General features: G+C 41.2%; 1 protein-coding gene across 8 annotated transcripts in view; it reads right to left on the reverse strand.

Annotated features, from left to right (window-relative positions):
• Positions 1-25,855, reverse strand: part of STIM1 (stromal interaction molecule 1) — a 181,669-nt gene that overhangs the window by 107,384 nt on the left and 48,430 nt on the right. For 4 of the 8 annotated variants that reach the window (XM_029956160.1, XM_029956158.1, XM_029956166.1 and 1 more), the window contains exon 2: positions 12,143-12,185. The exons of the other annotated variants lie outside the window; for them this stretch is intronic. In XM_029956160.1, the coding sequence (XP_029812020.1) occupies positions 12,143-12,185 (43 nt within the window). The remainder of the gene's footprint in view (positions 1-12,142; positions 12,186-25,855) is intronic. 8 annotated transcript variants of the gene reach the window in all.

Genomic DNA, 25,855 nt, shown 5'->3' on the forward strand with positions numbered 1-25,855 from the left:
CTGCATTTAATCCTCACTATTACTATTACTATACCCATTTCATAGATAAACAAAAAGTAGTCCAGGGAGTTAACCTGTGTATGACCCATAGTTCTAAAGCAAACACTCTATCCACAATACCTTCTAAGCCCCTTATGACCTACTCCCCACATTTAAATGTTTACATGAATACTATTTGATTTTGCGTTTTATTTTAAATTGTGTCAAACTGCTTTCCTGTTTAAGTATTCATCGTATCTTTCCAACTGGACTCTATGCCCCTTACCCCAAGAGCTTCCTCTAGACACCTAACACATGACCGGGCACACAGTAGCTGCACAGTGTTACTGAGCCAGAGTAATAGGTCTTCTCAGTTAGAAGAGAGAGATCTGTTGTGTTCCGGGTAAAGCTGTCAAATATTGGCACCATAACCATACCTAACTATTAATTTATTCTTCTAAAGCTAAGAAAAAAGTCCTCTTAACCAAGAAAATCATATAGTGCAGTCTATGAGTCACTCTTGTCAGCAATGATATGAAGATCCCAGAAAACAAGCAACAAAAAAAGAATCACAGTAGGTGGAATGTTTTTTTTCCCCATCCCACTCTGTAGGGAACACAATTGGGCTGATGCTCTCTAAAGAGTGCACACAGCTTCAGCTGTAGAATGAGGGAATCCCAAAGGGAAGGTCAGCAAAACGCAGCCAATCCTATAGATGCTCACAGGAAACCCCTGCAGGGTTCAGATTATGTGGTAGCAAAATACTGGCCAAGGACAGACAGAATCTGGGCTTTATTTATTCAACAAACAGTTCTTGAGAGCACTTAGAATACCATTCAATCCATTGTGTGATAAGGGCAGGTAAATTACTTAACTCTCTGGACCTCAGAATCTTCACCTCTAAAAAGAGCTTAGTAAGCACTTTCTTGCCCATATCACAAGGTGTTGAGAGGGTCTAATGAGAAAGGATAGATCAACATCATTGACAAAGAATAAAGCTATTCTTTTTCATTGTGATCAGGCATATATAACATAAAAGGCTGTCTTTTATTCCGTATTTCTCTGCCCTAAGAGGAGAGCCGTGGTTGGGAGAAATGTGGAAATGAGATCAGTGGTAACCTCAATGGCATCACAGTCACCCACTTTCCTGACCCCCTGTAGGGCCTATAAGATTTCTAGGAATCACAGCACAAAGTCAGTTCTAGAATTTTCATGACTGAAGGACTAGAAGGATCACATAATCTCTGAGATAGAAGGCCCTTCAGAGGCCAACTCATTCTAACTCATACATCACTCATCTTATTCTAGCCTATCACCCAATAATCATGATGGTACTGCCTATGTGTATATCCTCTGGGTGTCCCAGACATCAAGCAACATTTTATAAGCCAGATTAACTCATTGCAATGACTATGTGTATTTTCCTATTGCCTACCCGAGTCTTGTCTAAACATTCTATGCAGGGTTCAGTTGTATAGTAGTGGAGAAAAGTTCTTGTGCCCAACTTGGACCCAAACATAAAAGGAGAGCATTACCTTGCTGAAGCTAGTATGGCATAGTGGAAATAACTAGTAAGCGTCCCTCCATGACAGAGAAAGTTTTACAGGTTCAGATTACATGATCCAGTTGCCCCTTTTCACATCTTCTGAAGCTAACCTTACTCATTCTGGATGGTGGTCTTATTAAGAAACTCAGCATTTCCTCACAATGGCCCTAAACAGGTAGTTTGTTTAACAGTTGTAATGTCAAAGCACTTATATCTCTGTGTGGCCCACTCCAATGGTAGGGAGTTCTAGTAGTTTGAAAAATCTTCCTTGTATAGCAAGGGACCAGATTAAACAACAGTTCAAATTACAGTTACGGAAACTGTCAGCCCCTTCTGCCTTAGAAACATCAAGTCACCTTGGAGCAGACCCTTGTTCTTGAGGGAATCCCCGTTTAACCATATAAATATAAAACAAAGGAGCACACAATACCCATAGGGAAAAGGAAACAGTGTGATCTTTTGTGACTTGGCAAAAACTGTTCCCAACACTCCTTAGAATACAAGGGGAAAACAATACAAATGAACAAACACAAATATGTACAGGATCAAAGCTTTCAGGACCAAAGACTGAAGGCTTCACCCCTTTCTTGTGAGGGTCAATAATGTTAGAATTTCCCTGACAGACTAAAATCCTAAGTCAAGTTAGAGGTAGAAAGGGATGTTATACAGTAAGTGTTCACTCATGCCAAGGACACAGAACGTCTCAATGGGTGTTTCAAGTTTAATACAATAACCAAAATGGTTGTGGAAAAAGGCTGATTCTGGAACTAAAATGCGGCTAAATACAGAAACACTTCTAGACCTGCCAAACGACAACTGTAGGGGTTCCCTCCTCCAATGGATAAGATTATACATATATGAACTGAAGAGCATTCACTCTGAGAGCTCAAGTATGGCCCTAGGCCTAGGCCAAGTGTAACACTGAAGCGGTGCTCTCATCTTCCCTCAAAGAACCACTGCACCTTGTACAGAACCAAGTCCTTTTGGCTACACTAAATAAGGAAAGAGCATACTGTGAGAGATCTGTTCGTAAAGGCCACACTGTGTGCCAGTGATAGAAGCTGAAAATGGGGTCTACTAACAGACCAATAAGATCCTCTAGTTCTCTGTTTTGAACTAAGCCTGACTCCTTTGAACTAAATAAGCCTAATAAGTCCTTAAATAATACTTCAAAAAGAGAAACAGGGAAGAGGAAAGGTACCAGGAGAGACATGCTAAACTTCCAGATAATTTCAACTCCATTCAAGAGATCAATCTTACTATTGAAAAGAGACCTGACCTGATTGGTACTCCAAGCTGATGACAATCTGATGAGGTATGTCATATCCACTGTACCTCAATTTTTCCAAAAAAATGCTATACTGTCCCACCCACAGGACTCTCTAATTACTCCTTCTGAAGCCACAGAGAAAAACAAGTTGATGCTCTCATCCAAAGAACAGCCTTTCAAGGATATGAAGGCAATGACTCAATTTTCTCTTCAGGGCTTCCAATCCTGGTTCCTCCAGCCCCTCTTCAAAGGACTAGATTTCAGTACTTCTCTCCATCTTGCCTCCCTTACATATGCTCTGGCCTGTCCACATGGCCCTTAGAAGGCCTAGCCCAGAACTGGATGCAGCATACCACAGATGGCACTCTCAGAGCAACTGAGACTTTTCTCCTATTTCACTATCTCAGTCGTGTGAGCAAAGGAGCCAGTCCCTGTTGCAGGTACTTCCTCATACCTTGTTAGGAGGCTCCCTGGCCCAGGTATGGAAAGGCAAAGGCTGGACAAAACACAAGTAGCTCTGCTTGTTTGGGTCCTGGGATTCTGCTGCTGAGATTGCTGTTTCAACCCTTCCTACTGCCAACATCTTGGCTCCTTGCCAAAGACCCCTTTAGTGCTTAGACTTTTGGCCCAAGTCGTCTTACTCCTTAATGTCTCATCCATCAGGGCAAGAGGGGCAATGGCTAGACCACAGAAAAAGAGATGGAAAGTAATGTAGTAATTAAGAATATGGGTTCTGAAGTTCAAATCCTGATACTATCACTTACAAGCCATGAGAACTTGGACACCCCTTCAATGTCACTTAACTCCTCTTATACCTCACTTTTCTGCCATATTGAATGAGGATAATTAATAGTACTTATTGGTGGAAATAATCTATACCTTGATTGCAGGGAAGAGATCATACAGATTGCATATATTTGTCAACACTAAAACTGATCACTTAAAACAAGTGCATTTTACTCAATGTAAATTACATCTCAATAAAGTCAATTTGAAAAGTTAAAAAAATTACAGTAACTACTCATGGAGGATTCTAAGGATTAAGAGAATTATAAAATACCTAAAATAGTTCCAGAAATCATAGTAAGCACTGGACAAATGTTATCCATTTGTAATGGAATTTGCAACGCTGCACACAATCTCTGTGCCCTGTGATTGCTGCTAGGCAGCAAGGGAGGGGTCTGAAAACCTAAAGGCATCCTTGGCTAGCCCAGATGTGGTATTTTCCCAGAAGTTTCATCACAGATCTGGCGTTCATTAAGATAAAACACCAGTGTTACAAACTGCACCTCCTCCATGCTCCAGCCAAGGTTGTGTTTAACACTGGAAAAGCTAAACCACAGGAATCATCATCAAAACCAAAGATATTCCAGTGAAACTGGGAGGGATCTGCTTTCTTTAGCCCTTTTCTAGCCTAGCTCATGAGGTCTTCCTGGACCAACTTGGGTTTCTATTCAGTCCTTCACCAAGTCTTTCCTGAACCCTGTGTCCAGCCAGTACAGGAGTGAGGGAGGGAGTAACCAAAGGAAAAGATATCTAGTTTTCTAGCTGCCTCACCCTCACGGAGTTCACAATCTACAGGAATTACAAACACAAATAAAACTGATCTCAGAGGCAGCAAGGTATAGCAAAGGGAGCAGCACTCTGCCAGGAGTGGGAAGACCAGTGTCTAGCTTCAGCTGCCACCAGTCATATGACCTTGAGCTAGTCCCATGCCCACTGTGGACCCTGGTTTCCTCCTCTATAAAATGAAGGGGGAAGAATAAGCAATCTCCCAGTCTGTGGCCTGATGACAGTGGAAAAACAAGTGTAACAGGACTTGTTTCAGGCTCTCAGCCCTGTGAGAAAGCTCAGGGTGAGCCAAATGAGCTAACTTAGAAGAACTGATTGTCTTAGATCCAGAATGGAACAAGGGGAGTGTCTCGTTGTCGCAGCTGGTGATAGCACTCACAGTCTAGAGAGGATCCCTTTGGGCTGCTATGACAGGGAACAGGTTCACTTCCATTTTCTCGCTTTGTCCTGGCCCACAGGGCCAAACCTGTGAATCAAGGATTCAGGATGCCAAGAGTGGCTCATTTCTGGCATTTCCTCCCCAGCCATTCCCTGGGTCAGGCCCAAGGGCTTGAAGAGCACTGTGAGGTGAAGGGCAAGGTAAGGCAAAGCAGACAAAGATAACATCTGTGGAGCATGCCACTGTTTTCTCTGGAAGTCAGCCACCCCAATGCAGATTTGGAGGGCTAGGGAACGTGGAAGACAGGCAACACACTGAATTATGGAAGAGAATCCTTTTTTAGTTTGTGGAGGAACACAAGACAGTTGTACACAATCATCTACTTCTAGGTCTGGCGTCAGCATAGTTCAAGGCAACAATTATTGACACTCTGATCTCCCTCAGGACCTGTGCCTGCTAACAAGAGATGAAACTGACTTGGTTCATTGTTCTCAAGAGGCTCAATACATGGAGAGGGAGGTAGACAGTTAAGTGAATAACCACAGCACAACAGAGACCTGTACAAAGTGCCGTGGCGGCACAAAAGTGAGGGTGCCTACCTCCACAGAGAAAAGAGATCAAAGGCAGTGTCACTGAAAAGGTAACATCTAAATTGGGTCTTGAAGGCTCAGTGGGTATATGTGGGGTAGAGAAGATGGAAGGACATTCTCGACAGGGGGGATAGAATGTACAAAGACCTGAGATATGAAAAAGGCTGCCAGGCTTCAGGAACTGCAAGCAGTCAGGTGAATCTGGAAAACAAGATAGATGAGTGCAGCAGCCTCATGTTCTTTAGGACTACTTCTCAAACAAGACTGACACCACAAAGCCTCCATGAGGGGGCAGGGGGAGAAGAAAGAGTGTGGAGAAGCAGGTGAGGTCGTGAATACACATCCCTCCTCCCACTCCCTTTCCCCAGACTCTGCCCCACACACCTCCCTCTCCCACAGCACATATGTACCCCTACACCTCTGACAGCTCATAGAAGATAAAAAAAGACAAAACAAAAACAGAAACAAAAAACAAAAACCTCCCGTGCTAAGGTCAGGAGCTCCAGAATCCCCAGGTGAAGAGGCTGGTCCTCCATTAAAAGGCAGAAATGAGAACCCTAAGCCCCTGCAAATGGAACTACTCATTTAAAAATGAGGGAATCTCATCCCTCCACCCATGCCCAGGTCTGATGCTTTTTTCACTCAAACTCCTCTCTTGTGAGCTATCCCCAGCCTCTCTCCTACTGAGAGTGCTGGAGAAGCTGGAGCAAGAAAGGCAGCCCGACAAATCCAGAGCTGACTTACTTTTCAAAAGTGACTTTAGCTAGTTATTTTGTTGCCTCATACTAAACACATGCACAAAGTTTTAGATGGGAAAAGAAATTTAGATACTCTAGGGTATCTCCCAAGCAAGACACATTCCTGAGCCTCAGCCATGCTGAGAATCCATGGGTTACTGACACAGGGAGGCCAGGCAGATAAGTCAAAGTAGACAAGGCCAAGGAAGCTATGGCAACAAGATGATGGGCAAGATCTGGGAAATGGCTGGGAGTGCGAGAAGCATGGACTTTGGTCCAAGCAGAGCTCTAACCCCAGCCACTGCTAGCTAGCTTCCCTGGGCCTTCAATTGTCTCATGTATAAATGATACTAATAGCATTTACCTCAGAGCATTATTGAGACTCTTAAGTGAAGTCAAGAATATAAACTGCCTAGCCTGAGGATACATAGTCAGTGTTTAAATAACCTCCCTTCAACCACAGCCACAGGGATGCATTGTTGCACAATTACTCACTAGTCTGTATAAATGGCGTACCCTGTAGTCATGTTGTGAGTGCACAGTCCAAGAACACCAGCCCCCATAAGCAGTGCCACAAGTCAGAACAACAGAGATGTATTCAAGAAAATGGATGGATCTGATGCTACTCAATCAAATAACAAGTACGAGACCAGTGATAAAGAGCTCTGAAAATCAAGGCAACTTCCTTTCAGCCAGAAAGGTTCTACTATGTTCCTACTGGGGTAAAAATCAATCTCTGGGACTCTATCAACCTCGAGTCTGTAGATGAATCCCATCAATCAAGGATCTGGTGAGTGTAAAGCCAGGAATAAGAGCAAATGCTGCAAGTGTCCAACTGAGGTCTATGTCCTTTCTGCTTGACAGGTGGACCAAATGCTCAAGGGCAGGCCATTTTTCTAAAGGTGTTAAGTCCTGTCACATGGGACCAGGGAGACTGAGTCCAAGATCTAGGGTGACCTTAGCATCCTTGTTACCAAGAAGTGATGCCACTGCTTCTGACTGAATTTCTCCAGGCAGGAAGGGGCCATCTAATTGTTTTTTTATGTCCCTAGACCCCAGCACAGTGCACATGATATGACCCATCATCTGTAAATGGTTGCTTAATAAATGAACCAACATGAACATGGCCTTATCCCTACCACTTGGCTTCCAGGTCTTTGCATATACTCAGCCTGCCATCTAATATTACCTTTCTTAACCCCGTTTACTTAGCTAATTTTTCTCAGTCCTCAAGTCTCACTTAAATGTCATCTCCTCAGTTAATGTGAGGTCTTTCCTGACACTCTAAACAATATTAAGTTCCCTTGCAATATGTACCCTCTTATCACATCCCATATTTCGACTTCATGACATTCATCAGACTTCATTATAATTATCTGCTTCATTTTTGCCTTCCCTGCTACACTGTAAGCTCTAGAAGAGCCCAAACCCTATCTGTCTTTTCATTATACTGATTCCCAAGGTCTCATACAGTACCTGGAATAGAAGGAGTGCCCAGTATGTTAGAATGACTGAATACACAAATGAACGAAAGAATGAATGAGAGAGCTCCAGTCCAAAATGACTATGGGTTGGGGCATCTGGGTGGCTCAGTTGGTTAGGCATCTGACTTGATTTCAGCTCAGGTCATGATCTCATAGTTCATGGAATCAAGCCCTGCATCAGGCTCCATGCCATCAGCTCCATGCCATCAGCTTGAGATTCTCTCTCTCTCTCTCTCTCTCTCTCTCTCTCTCTCTCTCTCTGTCTCAAAATAAATAAATAAACTTTTTTTTAAATGACTACAGGAAGGGTTCCTCCGTGGCTCAATCTGTTAAGCGTCCAACTTTGGCTCAAGTCATGATGTCATGGTTCCTGAGTTCAAGCCCCACATTGGGTTCTGTGCTGACAGCTCAGAGCCTGGAGCCTGCTTTGGATTCTGTGTTCACCTCTCTCTCTGCCCCTCCTCCACTCTCTCTCAAAAATGAGCAAACATTTAAAAAAAATTTTTTTTAAACGACTACAGGATAACTGAGTATTCAAAACTGTCTGCTCAGCCCTAAATGGTCAACAGTTACTTTCTGACTAGAATCGTAACAGACCCTATAAATGTCCATGCATGGAAGGTGACAGCAGATTTGATAAAAATAGAACGAAGAACAGTGTGTGAGACAGGAAGTAAGGAGAGGTAAAAGAGGGGTTTTGAAGCAGAAACGCCACCTCTGAGCTCCTTGAATGCCATATTGAGGAATCCGGTTAGGAGCCTGTGGGACAGCCACTATCTGCCCTGGTTCACTGAGGTCACATGGTTGTTTGACAGGTACCTTCCTGCTACAGCCATCCGCTGCGCTCCCATTGCTGCTCACAGACTGAGAGGCCTGCTTCCTGCTCCTTCAGACTCACCCCCCTTTCTCCAAGTTCTATGAAATCATCAACAACACAAGTGGCCCCGAGGTTTGTCCATCAAAATTATCCTAGCCCAACTTTTACTAAAGAAAGTTATAAACAGGGAAGCTATCATTTAGAAAGGACAAGGTCAGAGGCCTGGATTCCAGTCGTGAGCTGTGTGACAGTAGGTTACTTAGTAAATCTTTCTGAGTTTTAGTAATCTCTGTAAAATAAGAACAATGCCCATCTCACAAGCTTGTAGAAAGATAGGAATAACACATGTGAAGGGCCTAGTACAGTGCCTTTCATATACTTAGGGTCCAATACAGGTTTATTTAAAAAAAAAATTCCCACCCAGCACACTTCCTCCTAAATGCTAAACACTTGTACTCAACCTGATACAGCAGAGACCCAAGAGGCCAGAGGCTACTCATAAAGACTTGGGCCTGCATTGCCTCCTAAAAGGGGCTGGGCAGATTGCCCTGTTTCCATTCTCTGTCTAGCTGTCTGAGCACTGAGGAAATTACCAGCAGGCAGACTGCAGGGAGTGGAGAGGTGGGGGAAGAGCTAAGTCTCCCAGAACTTCAGATCTATTCATAGCCTGGTCACATGTCCACAGAGGCACAAAACTGTTGTCTGTAAACTTGGTAACCTACAGCCCCAAGCATACAACTTAGGACTGGGGTGTGTTTCAGACCACACACTGCAGACTTAGGTCCATTCTAAGTAATGAAATGTGGGAGCAAACCAAAGCAACCAGAGGTGAGGTGTTCACTCTTAATAAGAAGCAGGGAAGGAAACCAAAGAATGATTCCCTTGCCCTTCTCAACCCTCCTAGCTTTATGTTCCAGTAGGCCTCAGGGGGCTTAGTCTTTGCAGGGATTTCAATTTGCCCTTGGAAATATCTTCAGATATACACTCTATCCCTGGCTGACTGTGTCACCTGGACACTGCTCTCTAGGCTTCTGTCTGTGCCTGGAATGCAAGTAGGCTAGACTAGATGATCCCTAAGTCTTGATTAGCATGCTCACAGAACTTCATCTCAAAGCCCCAGCCCTGTTTTATGAGACCCCAAAGTCTAAAACACTGTGTTCTAGAGATGAGGAGAGACGGATCTCAGGTGTACTGCCCTCTGTCCCCAGCTTCAGCATCTCCATCAAGAAGAACAGGCAAGAAACTGAATGAACCAGGAGCAACTTCTCAAAATCCCCAGAAGGTCATCACCTCATAACACCCAGGAAGGGGCTCAGTAAATACAAGCAAATGACTTCACTATACCAAATTGCCAATTCTCATACAGTTCCTTAAAGGGCAAACCTGAAGCAGAGGTCTGCCTGGCTTAAAATCAGTAAGAAAAAGTGGAAATAAAGGGTCTGTATTTCCTGTTTTTCCTAATCTCAGAGACAGCTTCAGAGGAAAAGCAAAGCAAGACATCTATATAAAACTTACCAAGCATCATAAGTTATTAGGTGGCAAATCTGAGGTTCAAATACAGTTTAGTGTGTGGTGTGTGCATGTGTGTGTTAAGAGTCTATGAGTATATGCTCTTTCTTTATTCCACCAACAAGCCTCACGAGGAAAACTCAAGAAGTTATGGCTTCCAGCATGCCAAGAAAGCTGTGATACCAGAAAGGGATTCAAGTTCTTGTGAGAACTTTGGGGCTCTGTGAGGTGCCCTTCTATACACACACATACACACACACACACACACACACACACACACATCACAATCACAATCCCAGGGCTAAACTAAAAAATCCACAGAGCAAGTGAGTTTATAAGACAGAATAGCTCCCAAGCCAGTAAAATTTAACTGTTATATATGATGGCATGTGTATTAACATATTTAAGGAAAAAAGTCTGTCTTTTATCAGGGAAGTTGATCAGCCATAGAAGCTGAGAAAGAACAAAGTCACAAACACACGTCAGCAGACACACAACTGGGTTCGCCAGCAGAATGTGCCCATCATTCATTCCTTCCACAAAGGTTTACTGAGCACCTTCTATATGCCAGGCACAAGTCTAGGCCCTGGGAATACAGTGATCTCAACACTCTCAAGAAGAGCAGGAGCCAATAAAGTTTATTCATTGGGGTTGCTTTCCCGTGACTTTGCCATCCCTACTGTGACACCACTGCATCAGGCAACTGTGGCCACTGTAACAGCCAGGGTTCCCAGTTGCAAGAACAACTTGGTTTACAAATTCAACAACCTCAGATGATTCTGACTAGTCTAAGCAGAAAAATAACTTCTTAAAGAGAAGCTCAGATCACCTGGAAAAGTAGAAAATCAGAGGTGGATGCCAAGAATAATGCCTGAAATCAGGGGGCAGAACTAGTCTGTTGGCACACCTCGCATCCCACTGCCAACCTACCTCCACTCTTCCGAGCTCTGTAACATAGTCACTGGAGCGCAGCTGCCTCTGCTGCCCCAGGAACTCCGCCTTGTTCCAAACTCCCCCACCCCCACTGTCTGCTTCCTCACAACACCAGTTCTTCAGAGTCCAAGTCCATGGTGAGTGGATCAGAACGAAACAAGTGACAAAAGCAGCTGAAAGTAAACATCTGGCTTTTTAAGTGAAGAAATTCTTAAAAGAGTAATAAATATCCATTTTAGCCACCCTGGCATTATACACAAAACACTGGACTCATCTAACTAATGCCCCTAATTCAGATTCTATGTTCATCATAACCTTTCTGATGAGGATCTGGTGTTCCATGGTGCCACCCAAAGGGAGAAGAGGCATGATCCTACCGAAACAGGCATTTCAGTATACATGAGAGTTCTGTTTCTCGAGGTAAAATTAAAAGTTGGCATTCTCGTTTTATATACCGGCCTGTGAACTCGGTTAAGACAATCTGCTTAAAGAGATAAATATTCTCGTGCACTGACAAAATCTAAACCTTCAAAAGGTGAAATAATAAATACTCACTGAGCATTTCACATGTGCCAGATACTATTTTAAGCACTTTATACAGAGTAACTGGTTTTTCATAACAGCCCTATAAACTGGGTATCATTCTCCCTATTTAACCTTAAGAAGAAACTGAGACATACAGAAATTAGAGTAGAATTGTCTAAGAATGCACAGCTAATAAAACAAAAAGTCCAGATTTTGAACCCAGGTAGTGTGACTCCTTACTTAAACTTCTCTCGACTCAACAAAGTAAATCCCCATCTAATGAGGCCTGCTAGGTGGTGGTCTTGCTTGCTGTGGTGTTTCTGGTGGGTTACAGCTGGCAAGAAGGCACCATCGTCTATTATCCATTCTCAAGTTAAATTATTGATTCAATTAGCTGCAGACCCAAAATTGTAGTGGAACAGAGCTGCCCACACAGGATGCGGACAGATGAAGCATGTAAGTGGGGCCCGGCTTGGCTTCCAGACTCTGTAACTAGAGCTGCTGGCAGGACTATCCATACAAGGTAGTCTTTATTGGACTTAGAGTTGTATTTTGCTACAAACCTCTATTTATATTCAGAAATCATGTCTACATTCAGAGAGAATTTACACAAACAGTATATATTAAAAGACAGTCATCTCCAAAATGGGATGCAATGAAAGTACAGAAAGAAAAATTAAAGCGCTTATTTTATACTTGTTTTTAATCTTAAAATATAAGAATTCTGCTTTACCAAGATTAACTGTACAGACCAACGATGATGTCCTGAGTCTGCATGTCAGATGTTTCCACATCACTTACCACATGCAAGATGTCTCGAGGTAGAGCGGGAGCTCCATGGTGTCTGAGGGAACATCAGTGCTCGCAGTCACTAATTTGCTTTTAGGATATTATGATATACAGCAGTTAATACATATCTGGTTAAATGAGCTTAAGTATTATGGTTTCTATTTTTTCCCCAACCAAACCAACTCTTACCACATAGATAAATAATTTTAAAGAAGTCTTGCAAATAAGTAAAAAAAAAAAAAAAACAAATCCTCAGGGATTGAAGATAATTAATTAAAGTTACAAACAAAAATAAATAATAGGGTGACAGAGCTGACACCTCTATTCCTAGGCTTACTTTTCTATAAGCTGCAGTACGGGTAAAAATAATCTAATTGCTTCAAGTACTAAATCGTCCCCCGAAAAATCAAAATTATCAAGAGACCACTTAAAATATGGATTTACACCTACTATGAACAATGAGCTATATCATTGGTGTATACTGTGCCTTGGTATATTAAATGAGAGTCAGCAAACATTTTCTGCAATGGGCCAGTTAGTAACTATTTTAGGCTCACAAGCCATATGTTTTCTATTGTAACTAAATAACTTTGCCATTAGGGTATAAAAGTAGCCATAGAAAGGGACACATGGTTGGCTCAGTTGGTCGAGCATGTGACTCTTGATCTCAGGGTTGCGAGTTCTAGCCCCATGTTGGGTGTAGAGATTACTTAAAAAAAAAAAAGGTAGTCATAGATAATATGTAAACAAATGAATGTGGCTGTGTTCTAATAAAACTTTATTTATACAAGTAGGTATAGCTTGCTGACTCTTGTATTAAATAATGAAATAGGGGCACCTGGGTGGTTCAGTTGATTGAGCATCTGACCCTTGACTTCATTATGATCCCAGGGTCGTAGGATCGAGCCCCCCATCAGGCTCCATCCTGAGTGTGGAGTCTGCTTGAGATTCTCTCTCTCTCTCTCTCTCTCTCTCTCTCTGTCTCTCTCTCTGTCTCTCTCTCTTTCTCCTTCTGTATACCTCTGTCCCTCTGTCCCTCTGTATCTCTCCTCTGCTGGTACCCTCTCTCCCTGTCTCTAAAATTAAAAAAAAATTTTTAATGAAATAAAAAACATGATCATGATTAAAAATATATCTAAAAATTGAAGTAAAGATAAACCTCTATATATTTTCTGTGATGTTTAAAGTCCATAGCTCAATCCAGTTAAGAAATCTCTATAGGGGTTTCCTGCTTCATAGTGAAAAACAAAAAGCACATATCATTGGTGGAACACTATTTCCTTCTTGCTGCAGTAAAAAATGAAATTAAATAGTACATGAAACGCAATATTTTTCAAATTGCATTCTTTTGTTAGCAAATGCTTTTTGAACAACATATGCAAAATATTTCCTCAGATTTAAAAAATATTACAAATTATGAAGCATAGGGGATTTGCTATACAGTGGATTGTAAGTTTTCTTTCATGTACCAGTTAAAGGATTTGCTACATCTGTCAAACACTGAAATACAAAAGGAACTGCCTTTTAAGGACCACAAAAGGGAAAACGTGCAAGAGAAAAAATATCCTCTATACTCTAAGCCTTCTTTTATTATAACAAAGTTTTATTTTAAATATTAAATGACAAGGGCTTTTAAAAAACAACTTACGTATGCTCACTGATAAAGCAGCTGGTTTAACTGGATTTAACAATAATCCTTATTTAAAAGGACTCTGGGCAAGGGTAAGGAAATAGCACTATACAGGGAATTCTTTCCTGAGTCATTCTTTTTTTTTCTTTTTAAAATTTATTTATTTATTTATTTATTTATTTATTTATTTATTTATTTAGAGAGTGTGTGTGTGCACAGAGAGAGAAGGAAGGAGAGAGAATCTCAAGCAGGCTCCGCAGTGTAAAGCCTGATGCAGGGCTTGAACCCACGAACCATGAGATCATGGCCTAAGCCAAAGTGGGCTGTTTAATGGACCGAACCCCCAGGTGCCCTTATGCTGAGTCATTCTTAAGCAAGCTAGTGTAGCAGAGAAATTGAAAATGAAAGTGTTGAACCCTAAGATTACATTGAAATGGTTTATTTTATAAAAAAAAAAAATAAGACTTTTACATTTTAGTAGTACTATTTACTATTGTGTCAAAAATACATCAAATCCCAGGGTGGGAAGGAAGGGTGTGGAAGATACATAGGACCACCAAAAGGAAACCTACAGACTCTTATAGGAAAAAAAATTAAAGATCTAAATAAATGGAAGGACATATCACATTTGTGAATTGGAAGACTACATCCAGTTAAGCTGTCAGCCCCCCCCAGATTAATATATAGATGCAGTGCAAACCCAGTCAAACTTCTAATAGGTTTTTTTCTTGGCAGAAAATAACAAACTGATCCTAAAAATCATATAGCAATACAAAGGACCAAGAACAGCCAAGGCAGTTCTGAAGCACAACAAGCTGGCAGACTTACACTACCAAATATCAAGGCCTATTATACTAACAATTAAGACAGTATGGTATTACAGCAAGGATACAGAATGAATGGAACAGAGAATCCAAAACAGACCCACACCTAATGCTCACTTGACTTATAACAAAGGTGACACTAGAGTATACAAAAGAAAGTAATCTTTTCAATTAATGGTATTAGATCAACTAGATATCCATGCAGAGATAGAGTGGGAGGGATGCACCTTGACTACCTCACACCATACACACAAAAGCATTATTTCAGATCACTGCAGATCTATGCAAAAGGTATGAAATAAAAAAGCTTATAAGTGAGAAAATAGGAGTATAGCTTCTTGATCTTGGAGTAGGCAAAAGTTTTCTTTAGAAGAACACAAAAAGGGCTAAACATGAAGGTAAAAATTGATAAACTGAGAAAAGATACTCAGAATATATAGAACTTGCATCCAGAATACAGAAAGAACTCCAACAAGTCAGTAAGAAAATAACAAGCAACAAAATAAAAAAATGGTCAGGAAAACTAAAATAAATCTAGGCAGTGTATATGTGTATGTGTAGATATAGACATAATAAATGTATGTATATATGCACCATATACATATGCTGCCTATATATAATACATATGATATATGTGTGTATGATATATAATCTGTATGCATCGTCTGCATTCATCATATATACTATATATACATATTTACCATATGTATATATTATACATTTATGAATAAAAAGATGCTCTACTTCATTAGTCACTGGGGAAACAAAAATTAAAACCACAATGCAGTGGGGCACCTGGGTGGCTCAGTCAGTTAATCATCTCACTCTTGGTATCAGCTCAGGTGATGACTTCACAGTTCATGAGATGGAGCCCCACATGGGGCTCCATGCTGACACCACAGAGCCCACTTGGGATTCTCCCTCCCTCTCTGCCCCTTCCCTGCTCACATTCTCTGTCTGAATAAATAAACTTAAAAAGTTTAATTTAATTTAAAAATAAAACCACAATGTAGTAATACTACATACTAACCAGAAGGGTGAAAATGAAAAAAAAAACACAACAGGTAAATATTAGGTGCTGAAAAGGATTTCAAACAACTGAAACTCTCATACATAGCTCATGGAGTTGTGTGTTAGTACTTATTGCTGCGTAAGAAATTACCTCCAAAATTAAGTTGCTTAAAGCAATAAACATTTATTGAGAGTCAGAGATCACAAAGTGACTTAACTGGCTCAAGTCTCCCCTAAAGATTTATAAAGGGCTATCGTCCCTGAAGACTTAACTAGGGCTGGAAGATTTGCTTGCTTCCAAGATGGCTCGCTGATGTTCCTAGCTAATCAGTGCTGGGTGTTATCAAGAAGCCTCGGTTCTTCTCCATGTGGGCTTTTCCATAGACAGTTTGAGTGTCCTAACAATACAGTAGTGGGCTTCCCCCGAGTGAGTGATCCAAGAGACAGAGAGACAAAGAAACTGCATTACCTCTATGACCTAGTCTCTGAAGTCATACACCATCACTTCCACTTTATTCTATTTGTTAGATTCAAGTTACAAGGCACTGGCTCAGTCAAGGAGAGAGGAATTAGGCACTTGATGGAACAAGTATCAAACAATTTATGGATATATTTTAAAACCAAATACATTCGCTTTGACAAAGAAGGGGACTGAATCTATTGTGGAGCAGCATATATCTTACCCAGGGCTCTTTTCATGCTTGATGATGCTTATAGCATGATGTTTTCAGTGTAATAGACCAAAGTGATGTTCTCTGAAATGGCCAGATAGTCCAGGTCTTTTCTGACCAGATTATGACAAAGAGTTCAAAAGTGAAAGTTATTTACATAGCCCTGGGCAAAACTATAAATAGGTATACTGATAATCTGTGCCATTTGAATACAAACTGGTTTTGATCCTTTTTTCTAAGAATCCATTCACCAAATTAACGGCCACATATAAACATCCTCTAGCAAAGACACCACATTCATCTCAGCAGCCATAATTAGGGCTATTCAGTTAAACTGCTGAAGTCTACATTCTCCAGGATCCATCCAGTTTTGCAAGAAGGCAGAGTAAAGAATTAAATGTAGATAAAATAGGAGCCATCATCCCTGCATTTTTAAGATACTTAAGGCTAGCCCTAACCGCCACCATGCGTCACAGAATGTGATATTGGTTTTGATTCACGATCTTGGCCAGGGGAGCACACAGCAGTTTCAGTCTTCCACTTGGCCTTCCCACTATGATAGCTCTTATTTGACAGGTCAAGGATCTGACGTGGGTGCTACTCCAACTGTTAGGTATGTCCGTCCCAATTACACGTTTGAGGATAGAAAAAATGACTACTTGGTAAATCTGTGGGGTGATTCTGCTTCTAAAAAGTATCCTAAGACAGTAATAAGTAATCAGATAAATATATATTAGTATTACACTAACTAAAAGAAGCCAGACATGATTCCATTTATATAAAATGTCCAGAACAGGCAAATCCACAAAGACAGAAAGTAGATTATGGTTGCCAAGGGTTAGAAAATAGGGAGTGACTGCTTAATGGGTAATGAGGTTTCTTTTGGGGATGACGAAATGTTCTGCAATTAGATAGTGGTAACAGTTGCACAAAACTGTGAAAATAAAAAAATCATTTAACTATACACTTTTAAATGGAAAATTTTATGTTAAGTGTATTTTATTTCAAAAAAACAATACTGGGGTGCCTGGGTGGCTTGGCTGGTTGAGTATCCAGCTTCGGCTCAGGTCACGGTTCATGGGTTCGAGCCCCACATCAGGCTCTGTACTGACTGCTAGCTCAGAGCCTGAAGCCTGTCTTCAGATTCCATGTCTCCCCATCTCTCTGACCCCCCCACTGTTCACTCACACACTCTCTCTCTCTCAAAAATAAGTAAAACATTTTTAAAAATTAAAAAAAAAAGACAATACTGAATTGGCTGCGTGATGAGCTGGCTAATGCGTAAGAGTGGCTTTTCCCTTGCTCAAATTACAAAACAGAATCCAGCTCACAGCTCTATACCCTCTAGCATACTAAGCCCTGGCAAAATGTTGAGGATATAAGGGGCGCCTGGGTGGCTCAACCTGTTAAGTGTCCAGCTTCTGCTCAGGTCATCATCTCATGGTTCGTGGGTTCAAGCCCTGGGTCGGGCTCTGTGCTGACAGCTAGCTCAGAGCCTGGAGCCTGCTTCAGATTCTGTGTCTCCCTCTCTCTCTGACCCTCCCCTGCTTGTACTGTCTCTCTCTGTCTCTCAAAAAAAAAAAATAATAAATAACATTTAAAAAATTATTTTAAAAAATGTTGAGGATATAAATATATTTCATCCTCACGTTAACCAATACACTGTTAAGCAACTTCTTCCAGTTCTCTGAGTCCCTATTTAAATTTGAAAGGTTTGTGTCTTCTTCAATAAAAGCAGTTTGGTGTCAAGCCTAAGCAAGGTCCTTGACATCTTCAACTCTAGGCAATAACTGGCTCAGCTACTTACCTCACCTTACTCTCCCGATTGGAGGAAAAATACAATATCTTCTACAAAAGGCCAGAGAGATAGGAAGAAAGAATTCAAGGACTATCACACCTGAGACAAATATTTATTGAATAAACTGTCTAAAAGTTTTCAAATTTTGCTCTACATACCTCTCACACCCAGGTTTCTTCTTCAAGCAGAGCAGCTCTATTTGATTGAGTTTTAAGTACTGGAAACACACTTCTTTTTTTTTTTTGGAGTGAAGGTCTACATATTTTGCTGACTTAACTAGCTCCTCACCTCCCAAACCCTTCTTTAAGTAAAAGCATCTTGATGTACCCTGAGGAGATCACTCTTCCCTGATCTCAGCCCACATAGTTCCAGGAGAGCAGATCATGACCCCTGGGTTGTATGAGTAGAAAGAATGTAACTCTGTTGGCCAATGAAAGTCCAGCATTCTTCTGTGATTACTTTATGGTAGACACATGACCCAAGCCAAAATCATATCCAGGACTGCCAGCACCATCAGGAAAGTGGTAATATCTTTCAATAGTGGTTGCTCACCTAGTAGAATGCACATTCAAAGCTGATATTGATCTTTGCCATTGCATAGGTGGAGCCTGCTTAAGAATGACACCAAAACAAAGAAAAGCAGAGCCAAAGGAAAAGAGATTAGGTCCAATGACATCATTCAAGGCCCTGGATCTTGCCGTTTCTGAAGGTAAATATACATTTAGACTTTTAGTTACTAGAGTCAGTAAGTCCCTCTCTTGCTTAAGTCAGTCTGAGTTGTATTTCTGTCACTTGCAAAAAGACAGAGTCACAACAATGTAAAAATATTAAAAAAAAAAACCTGAAAAACACACATCTGGCCAATAAACCTCAAACCTTTGCTGTAAATCATAGGCAGGAAGAGAATTTTAAAACAACAATAACAACAACAACTCACAGAAGACTTAGTTTTCCCCTTGACTTCATTACATTCCTAAATGTGCACAGCATTTTATGGTTTCCAAATCATTTTCCTATTCATAGTCTCATCTGATCTTCAAAAACAAAACAACCCTATGAAGTCAACATTCAAGCTATATATCTGAAGACACTGAAATTCAGAGAGAAGTGACTAACCAGACATCATCCAATTTGAAATCAAGGCTTCTGTCTCCAAATTATATCTTTCTGCTACTCATGACTGCTTTATGCATTTCTCAACAAGCCATACTCAGCGCTAGGAACCTGACTGGGCTCAGTACAGACTTGCTATCTGACAGCATTGTTTCCCCTGACCTCTGGCAGCTCAGCCTTGTTTCATGCAAGCCTAGCTCTCCTCCCTTTCTGCATAGCCAAGCCTGTGGCATAGCATCTATTACACATACATAAGTATGTGTCAATCAACTGACTGGTAGCCCTAAACGTCAGTGGCCTTACTCTCAAAGCAGCCCTGGACCTATCAAATGCACTTCAGTGGATAGCATCTGAAAAGGAGGGAATGTGCTCTAAGATACACCTCTGGTGAAGAGCAACACTTCAGCCAATAGTAGCTAACACAATTTCTGTGTCTCTTGGGATCTGGAGACCTAAAAATCATTACTGACTGGAAAGTCCCAATAGCATACATTCAAGGATTAGAAGTGTGTTAGACTCACATCTTATACAAATATTAACTCAACTATGAATCAATAGTAAGAACTAAGACCATAAAACTCTTAGAAGAAAACATGGCGGCAATCTTTATGACCTTAGATTTGGCAATGGATTCTTAGATTTGACACCAAAAGCATGAGCAACAACAACAAAAAGCAGATAATGGGACTCCATAAAAATTAAAAATGACCGTGTATCAAAAGATGATAATTAACTCATAGAGACAGAAGGTAGATTAGAATTTAGTGGGAGCTAAGGGGAAGAAGGGAATGGGGAGTTATTGCTCAATGAGTACAGAGTTTCTGTTTGGGATGATGAAAAAGTTTTGAAATCAGATAGTGGTGATGGTTGTATAACACTGTAAGTATAAATATTGCCAAGAATTATATACTTTAAAATGGTTAAAATGGCAAATTCTGTTATATATTATCACAATTTTTAAAAAACGTAGAAAAAGAAGAAATGATGTACTGATAAATGCTACAATGTGGACAAATCCCCAAAATATGCTAGGGTAAAGAAGTTAGACACAAAAGGCTACATATTGTATGATTCCACTTACATGAAATATCCAGAGTAATTAAATCCACAGAAGGAGTGCAGATGGATGGCTGCCAGGGGAAAGGGAAAATGAAGAAACTGCTTAATAGATAAGGTGTTTTACTCTGAAGTAAGAGAAATGTTTTGAAACTAGATAGAGCTGGTGGTTGCATAAAATTGCCAATGTACTAAACGCCACTGAATTGTTCGATTTACAATGGTTAGTTTTATAATGCTATAACCTTCAACTCATTAAGCTTTTTTAAGTACATGATAGAATTCAGGGAATCACCTGAGCAACAGGAATTGGGCTAAGAGGCAAGGCAAGAAATGGTAAGAAGCCCAGTGACTGCACCAAGAGACATCCAGCAGCAGCAGGAGGAAGCCCCTTGAGAATGCAGTAACCAGAGGCCCCTCCGCATCAGAGAGGGTAGAGGTAAAAGCTGCTGTGATTGAAAGACCCCCATTTAGAGTAGATTAAACCACAGGGAGTTGCTTTCTCTCTCATATAGTACTTTAGCAGTGAGCAGTCCGGGGCAGAGAGTGGAACTCTGCCATCCTCACTCAGTGTGACACTTGCATCTCTAGAACCAGAATGTGCTGCTGCTCTCATTGTGCCCCAGCTGGCAGGAAGGAAAAAGGACAAGAGAAATACTTGCCACTCTTTTTAAGCACATGACCTAAAAGTGGTAGATACGTCACTTCCCCTTAGATCCCACTAGGCCCAACCTGAGCGTGTGACCACACTTAGTTGCAAAAGAGTGACGAAAAGCTGCTATCTGCCCTGCTAAAATTCAGGTGCTCCAGCATTTAAAAAAAGAATGAGAGAGACAATATTGGCAGAGACAACAGTCTCTGCCATCTATACTCACTTTATACATTCTTTATTTTTCTTATTATTTTTCTGATGACACCAAGAACTAATTTCTAAGTCCAGTTACCCTGAGGTAGCTGTGGTTCTTGTTCCATGAAACCCGCTGGCTACGACGGAAAGAAAAGAGATACAAGACAACTATGGACTGCTGCCTCCTACTAGCCTCACACACTGACCAATACCAACACAGCCCTTTGTGGTTGGGTACCTACGGTGTGGAAATAAAATGTTCTTTCTTTTTAAACAATATTTACTTATTTCTGAGAGAGAGAGAGAGACAGCGCAAGCAGGGGAGGGGCAGAAAGAGAGAGATACTCAGAATGCGAAGCAGGCTCCAGGCTCTGAGCTGTCAGCACAGAGCCCGACATACTGCCCTCTCTTTTATTTATGTATTTATTTATTTTTGGTAAATTTTGTTTTATTTTTTATTTTGTTTTTTAATGTTTTTATTTATTTTTGAGAGAGAGAGAGAGAGCATGAGCAGGGGAGGGTCAGAGAGAGAGAGGGAGACATAGAATACAAAGCAGGCGCCAGGCTCTGAGCTGTCAGCACAGAGCCGGTCGCGGGGCTTGAACTCACAAGCTGTGAGATCATGACCTGAGCCAAAGTCAGACACTTAACCAACTAAGCCACCCAGGCGCCCCAAAATTTTCTTTAATATAATCAATGAGAGCCATCTCTGTGCAATACTGGGCTCGGGGTACAGAAAAAAAAATACAGCCCCTGTCTTTAAAAAAATTCCCAATCACAATACAGTGAGGTAACTAACAGAGAAATACCCCAATTATAATTTTAAAAATAATAATAACTTTAAAGTGGGCTGCCTACCTATGGGCAGGGAAATCAGAGGTAGCTTCTAAAACAGTGGTGACACTGGAGCTGAGCACTGAAGGATGAAGAGTTGCCAGACAAAGAAGGAAGGCACTCAAGCAAAATGGAGAGAGGGAATGAAAACACAGATGCTTGCTGAAAAGGCAGTAAGGAGGAGCTAGATCATGGAATGTCATTAACACCAGATTCCACCAAAAGCTTGGCTTTTATAATCTGTGGGGAATGAGAAAGCAACAGAGACTTCTGAGCAGGGAAGGGCCATAGTTAGACTTGTTACATGACTCTGGCAGAAGATAGAAAGAATGGACCAAAAAAAGAGGACAGGCCTGGTATCCTGCAATGCCTAGTCCCATCCCTGACTCCCCTTGATTTTTTTTACTGAAAAAAAAAATCAAGGGGCGCCTGGGTGGCTCAATCAGGTAAGCCTCCTACTTCAGCCCAGGTCATGATCTCATGTTCGTGGGTTCAAGTCCCGCGTTGAGCTCTGTGCTGACAGCTCAGAGCCTGAAGCCTGCTTCCAATTCTGTGTCTCCCTCTCTCTCTGTCCCTGCCCATTCATGCTCTGTCTCTCTCTGTCTCAAAAATAAATAAAACATTAAAAAAAGAAAGAAAGAAAGAAATCCAATTCACATAACACAAAATTGACCATTTTTATTATCAAGTGAACCATCCAGTGGCATTTAGCTCATTCACAATGCTATGTAACTGCTGCAGTTCTTAGTCTTTGACAAAGTCCAGGAAAGCCTACATGACTTCCCTGAGGTCAGACCCCAGCCTCTCATGCATCTCAGCTCAGATGGATAAGCAAGTTCCTTGTGGTTTCCAGCAAACATCTGCCTGCAGTCTCTAGACTGCCAGAGTCTTTTCTAGCCTTTCCTGACCTTAGCTCTCCTGGGAATACAGGGCACAGTGACCAGACACAAATCTGACCATATCTATCTCTTATTTAAAACTTTTCAAGGGGGGAGCCTGAGTGGCTCAGTCGGTTAAGCGTCTGGCTTCGGCTCAGGTCACGATCTCACGGTTTGTGGGTTTGAGCCCCATGTCAGGCTCTGTGCTGACAGCTAGCTCAGAGCCTGGAGTCTGCTTTGGATTCTGTGCCTCCCTCTCTCTCTGACTCTCCCCTGATCACACTGTCTCTGTCTCTCAAAAATAAATTTAAAAAAAAATTTTTTTAAATAAATAAAAAAATAAAACTTTTCAAGGGCAGGGGCACCTGGGTGGCTCAGTTGGTTAAGCATTCAACATCAGATCAGGTCGTGATCTCATGATTTGTGGGTTCGAGCCCCACATTGGGCTCTATGCTGACAGCGCAGAGCCTGGAGCCTGCTTGGGATTCTGTATCTCAACCCTTTCTCTACCTCTCTTCCATTAGCAGGCTGTCTTTTTCTCAAAAATAAATAAACATTTAAAAATTAAAAAAAAAAAACTTTTTAAGGGCTCTGCATTGCCAAAAGAATAAAATCTCAAATCCTTAACATGACATACAAGGCTCTCTGCAATCTGACATCTGATTGTCTCCCTAGCCTCATCTCCTAAGCATGTTGCCCTAAAATTTTCTTCTCACTACATTTCCTTTACCACTTGTGACTGCTCAAACATGCTATTTTCTTTCTCTCACCCTGGGCATGATGTTGCCACCCCCATACCCTTTTCCCCCAGGCTTCAGGAAAGAAGAGTGATGTGAAGCAATTGGCCTGAAGTAACTCTAATGTTATTCCAAACTATCGAAAGGTCTTTCCCAAGGAGAAGAGGAGAAAAATTTCCAAATCATTACAAAACCTTTGTGACTTTCTGTGTGTACAAGCCAAAGGTGTGTTGAAAGGCACACAGGCAGATCTCCCACGGAGGCCTTTTTCCAGGTATGTTGGAGGTTTCTAGCTGTAGCAGCATCACAAGTATCAGTGTATTTCCATGTGAGGAAATGAACAATGCCCAGTTCAGGGCATTCACACTGCCTTTCTCCTGGCATCTAGGCCTATGGTTTACATACTTCATTCAGCAGCAAAGCAATAATGCTTAGACTCCATCTTTCTATAATATTTTATTTGGGCCCAACAGTGTATTAAGTGGAACAGACCTAGGTTTTACAACTTTCTAGCCATGGAATCTTGGGCAAATAATTTTCCTTACTTATAAAATGAGAATAATAGCAGTATCGTGCTGGGATGTGAAGAAAAGTAAACAAATATATATAAAGCACCTAGCAATATACCTGCCCTAAAATATTTCATTCAACAAATATTTACAAAGCATATGTTATGTACCCATCAGTATTCTAGGCACTGACAACTCAGCAGTGAACAAAACTCCCTGCTGTTATGGAACTGACAGGGAGTGGGGGTGAAGGACAAGGGGGAAGGCCTGAGAAATAAATATATCCGAGGGTGATAAATGCCATGGAGGAAAATAGAGAAAGAGGTTGCAGTGTGCTATGGAGAAGGAGTTGCTATTTTTAAATAGAATGATTAAAGAAATCCTCACTGAGAAGATGGCATTTGACCAAAAGATCTGAAAGAAATGAACTAAGGAGCCATGCAGAAAGAGGAGAGAGGGAAGAACAAATACAGAGGACTCAAGGCAAGAACATATCTGTCTTGTTCAAGGAACAGTGAAGAGGCCAATGGGGCAGGTTGAGCAGGTGGAGGGGAGATGAAGATAAGCCAGGGAACTGAGAGTGGAGGACTTTGGCTTTTTCTCTGAAAGACATGGTCCTGAACAAAAGAGCCATGTGACTATATTTACATTTTGCAAGGATCACTTTGACTGCTCTATATAAAACAAACTGTCAGCAGGCAAGGGCAAAATCGGGGAAACCAACTAAAAGGCTATAAAGTCTCCAGGCAAGAGAAAACAGGAGTTCAGATCCAGGTGGTAGTAGTAGAGGTTATAAAAAATGTCTGAATTTCAGATACATGTTCAAGGTAGAACCACTAGGATCTGCTGACAGATCGAACGTAAGTGTAAAACTTGTTAAGTTTAAAATGCTGATTAGACACCCAAAATGTCAATTAAGATGTTAGATACACAAGTCTAAAGTTCAGAGAAGCCTGAGCTGGAAACACAACAGATGATAATTAAAACAACGGAAATGGCTTCTAAATGGCATTTGTTTATTACATAAGAATGAAATACCCAATGAATAGTAACTGCTTTTATAACCCTTTGTTTTCTTAAGGTGCTAGAAATACTTGCCAACTCTTAGCATAAACAAAACTTCGGTGCCCAACATCTAATCCCTTCACCAATCCCTTATGACAATCTGACTTTCTGCTCTGCATTTCTTCCTCATTCTCTTCCTTCCTTTCAAATTTTTGATTAAAACATCAGATAAGGGTGCCTGGGTGGCTCAGTCAGTTGAGCATCTGACTGGATTTCAGCTCAGGTCATGATCTCAGTTCACGGGTTCGAGCCCCACGTCAGGCTCTGCACTGACAGCATGGAGCCTGCTTGGGACTCTCTCTCCCTCTCCTTCTGCCCCTCTCCCTGCTCACACACATACACTCCCTCTCAGAATAAACAAACTTTTTTTAAAAAATCAGATAAATGGGGGCATCTACAAGAGATAAATGTTGGAATAACATGCGGATCAAGAGATCAGGCCCCTTCCCTACAAATGACCATATGTCATTACTTCTCATTGCCATGTAGTACTCCATTGTGTATATATACCACATCTTCTTGCTCCACTCATCAGGTGATGGACATTTAGGCTCTTTCCATGTTTTGGCTATTGTTGGCATTGCTGCTATGAACATTGGGGTACATGTGCTCCTATGCATCAGCATTTCTGTCTCTCTTGGGTAAATCCCCAGCAATGCTATTGAGGGGTCATAAGGGAGTTCTATGGATAGTTTTTTAAGGAACCTCCACACTGTTTTCCAGAGTGGCTGCACCAGTTTACATTCCCACCA

The sequence above is a fragment of the Suricata suricatta genome, chromosome 11 (genome assembly GCF_006229205.1).
Source record: "Suricata suricatta isolate VVHF042 chromosome 11, meerkat_22Aug2017_6uvM2_HiC, whole genome shotgun sequence".
NCBI classification, from domain to species: domain Eukaryota; kingdom Metazoa; phylum Chordata; class Mammalia; order Carnivora; family Herpestidae; genus Suricata; species Suricata suricatta.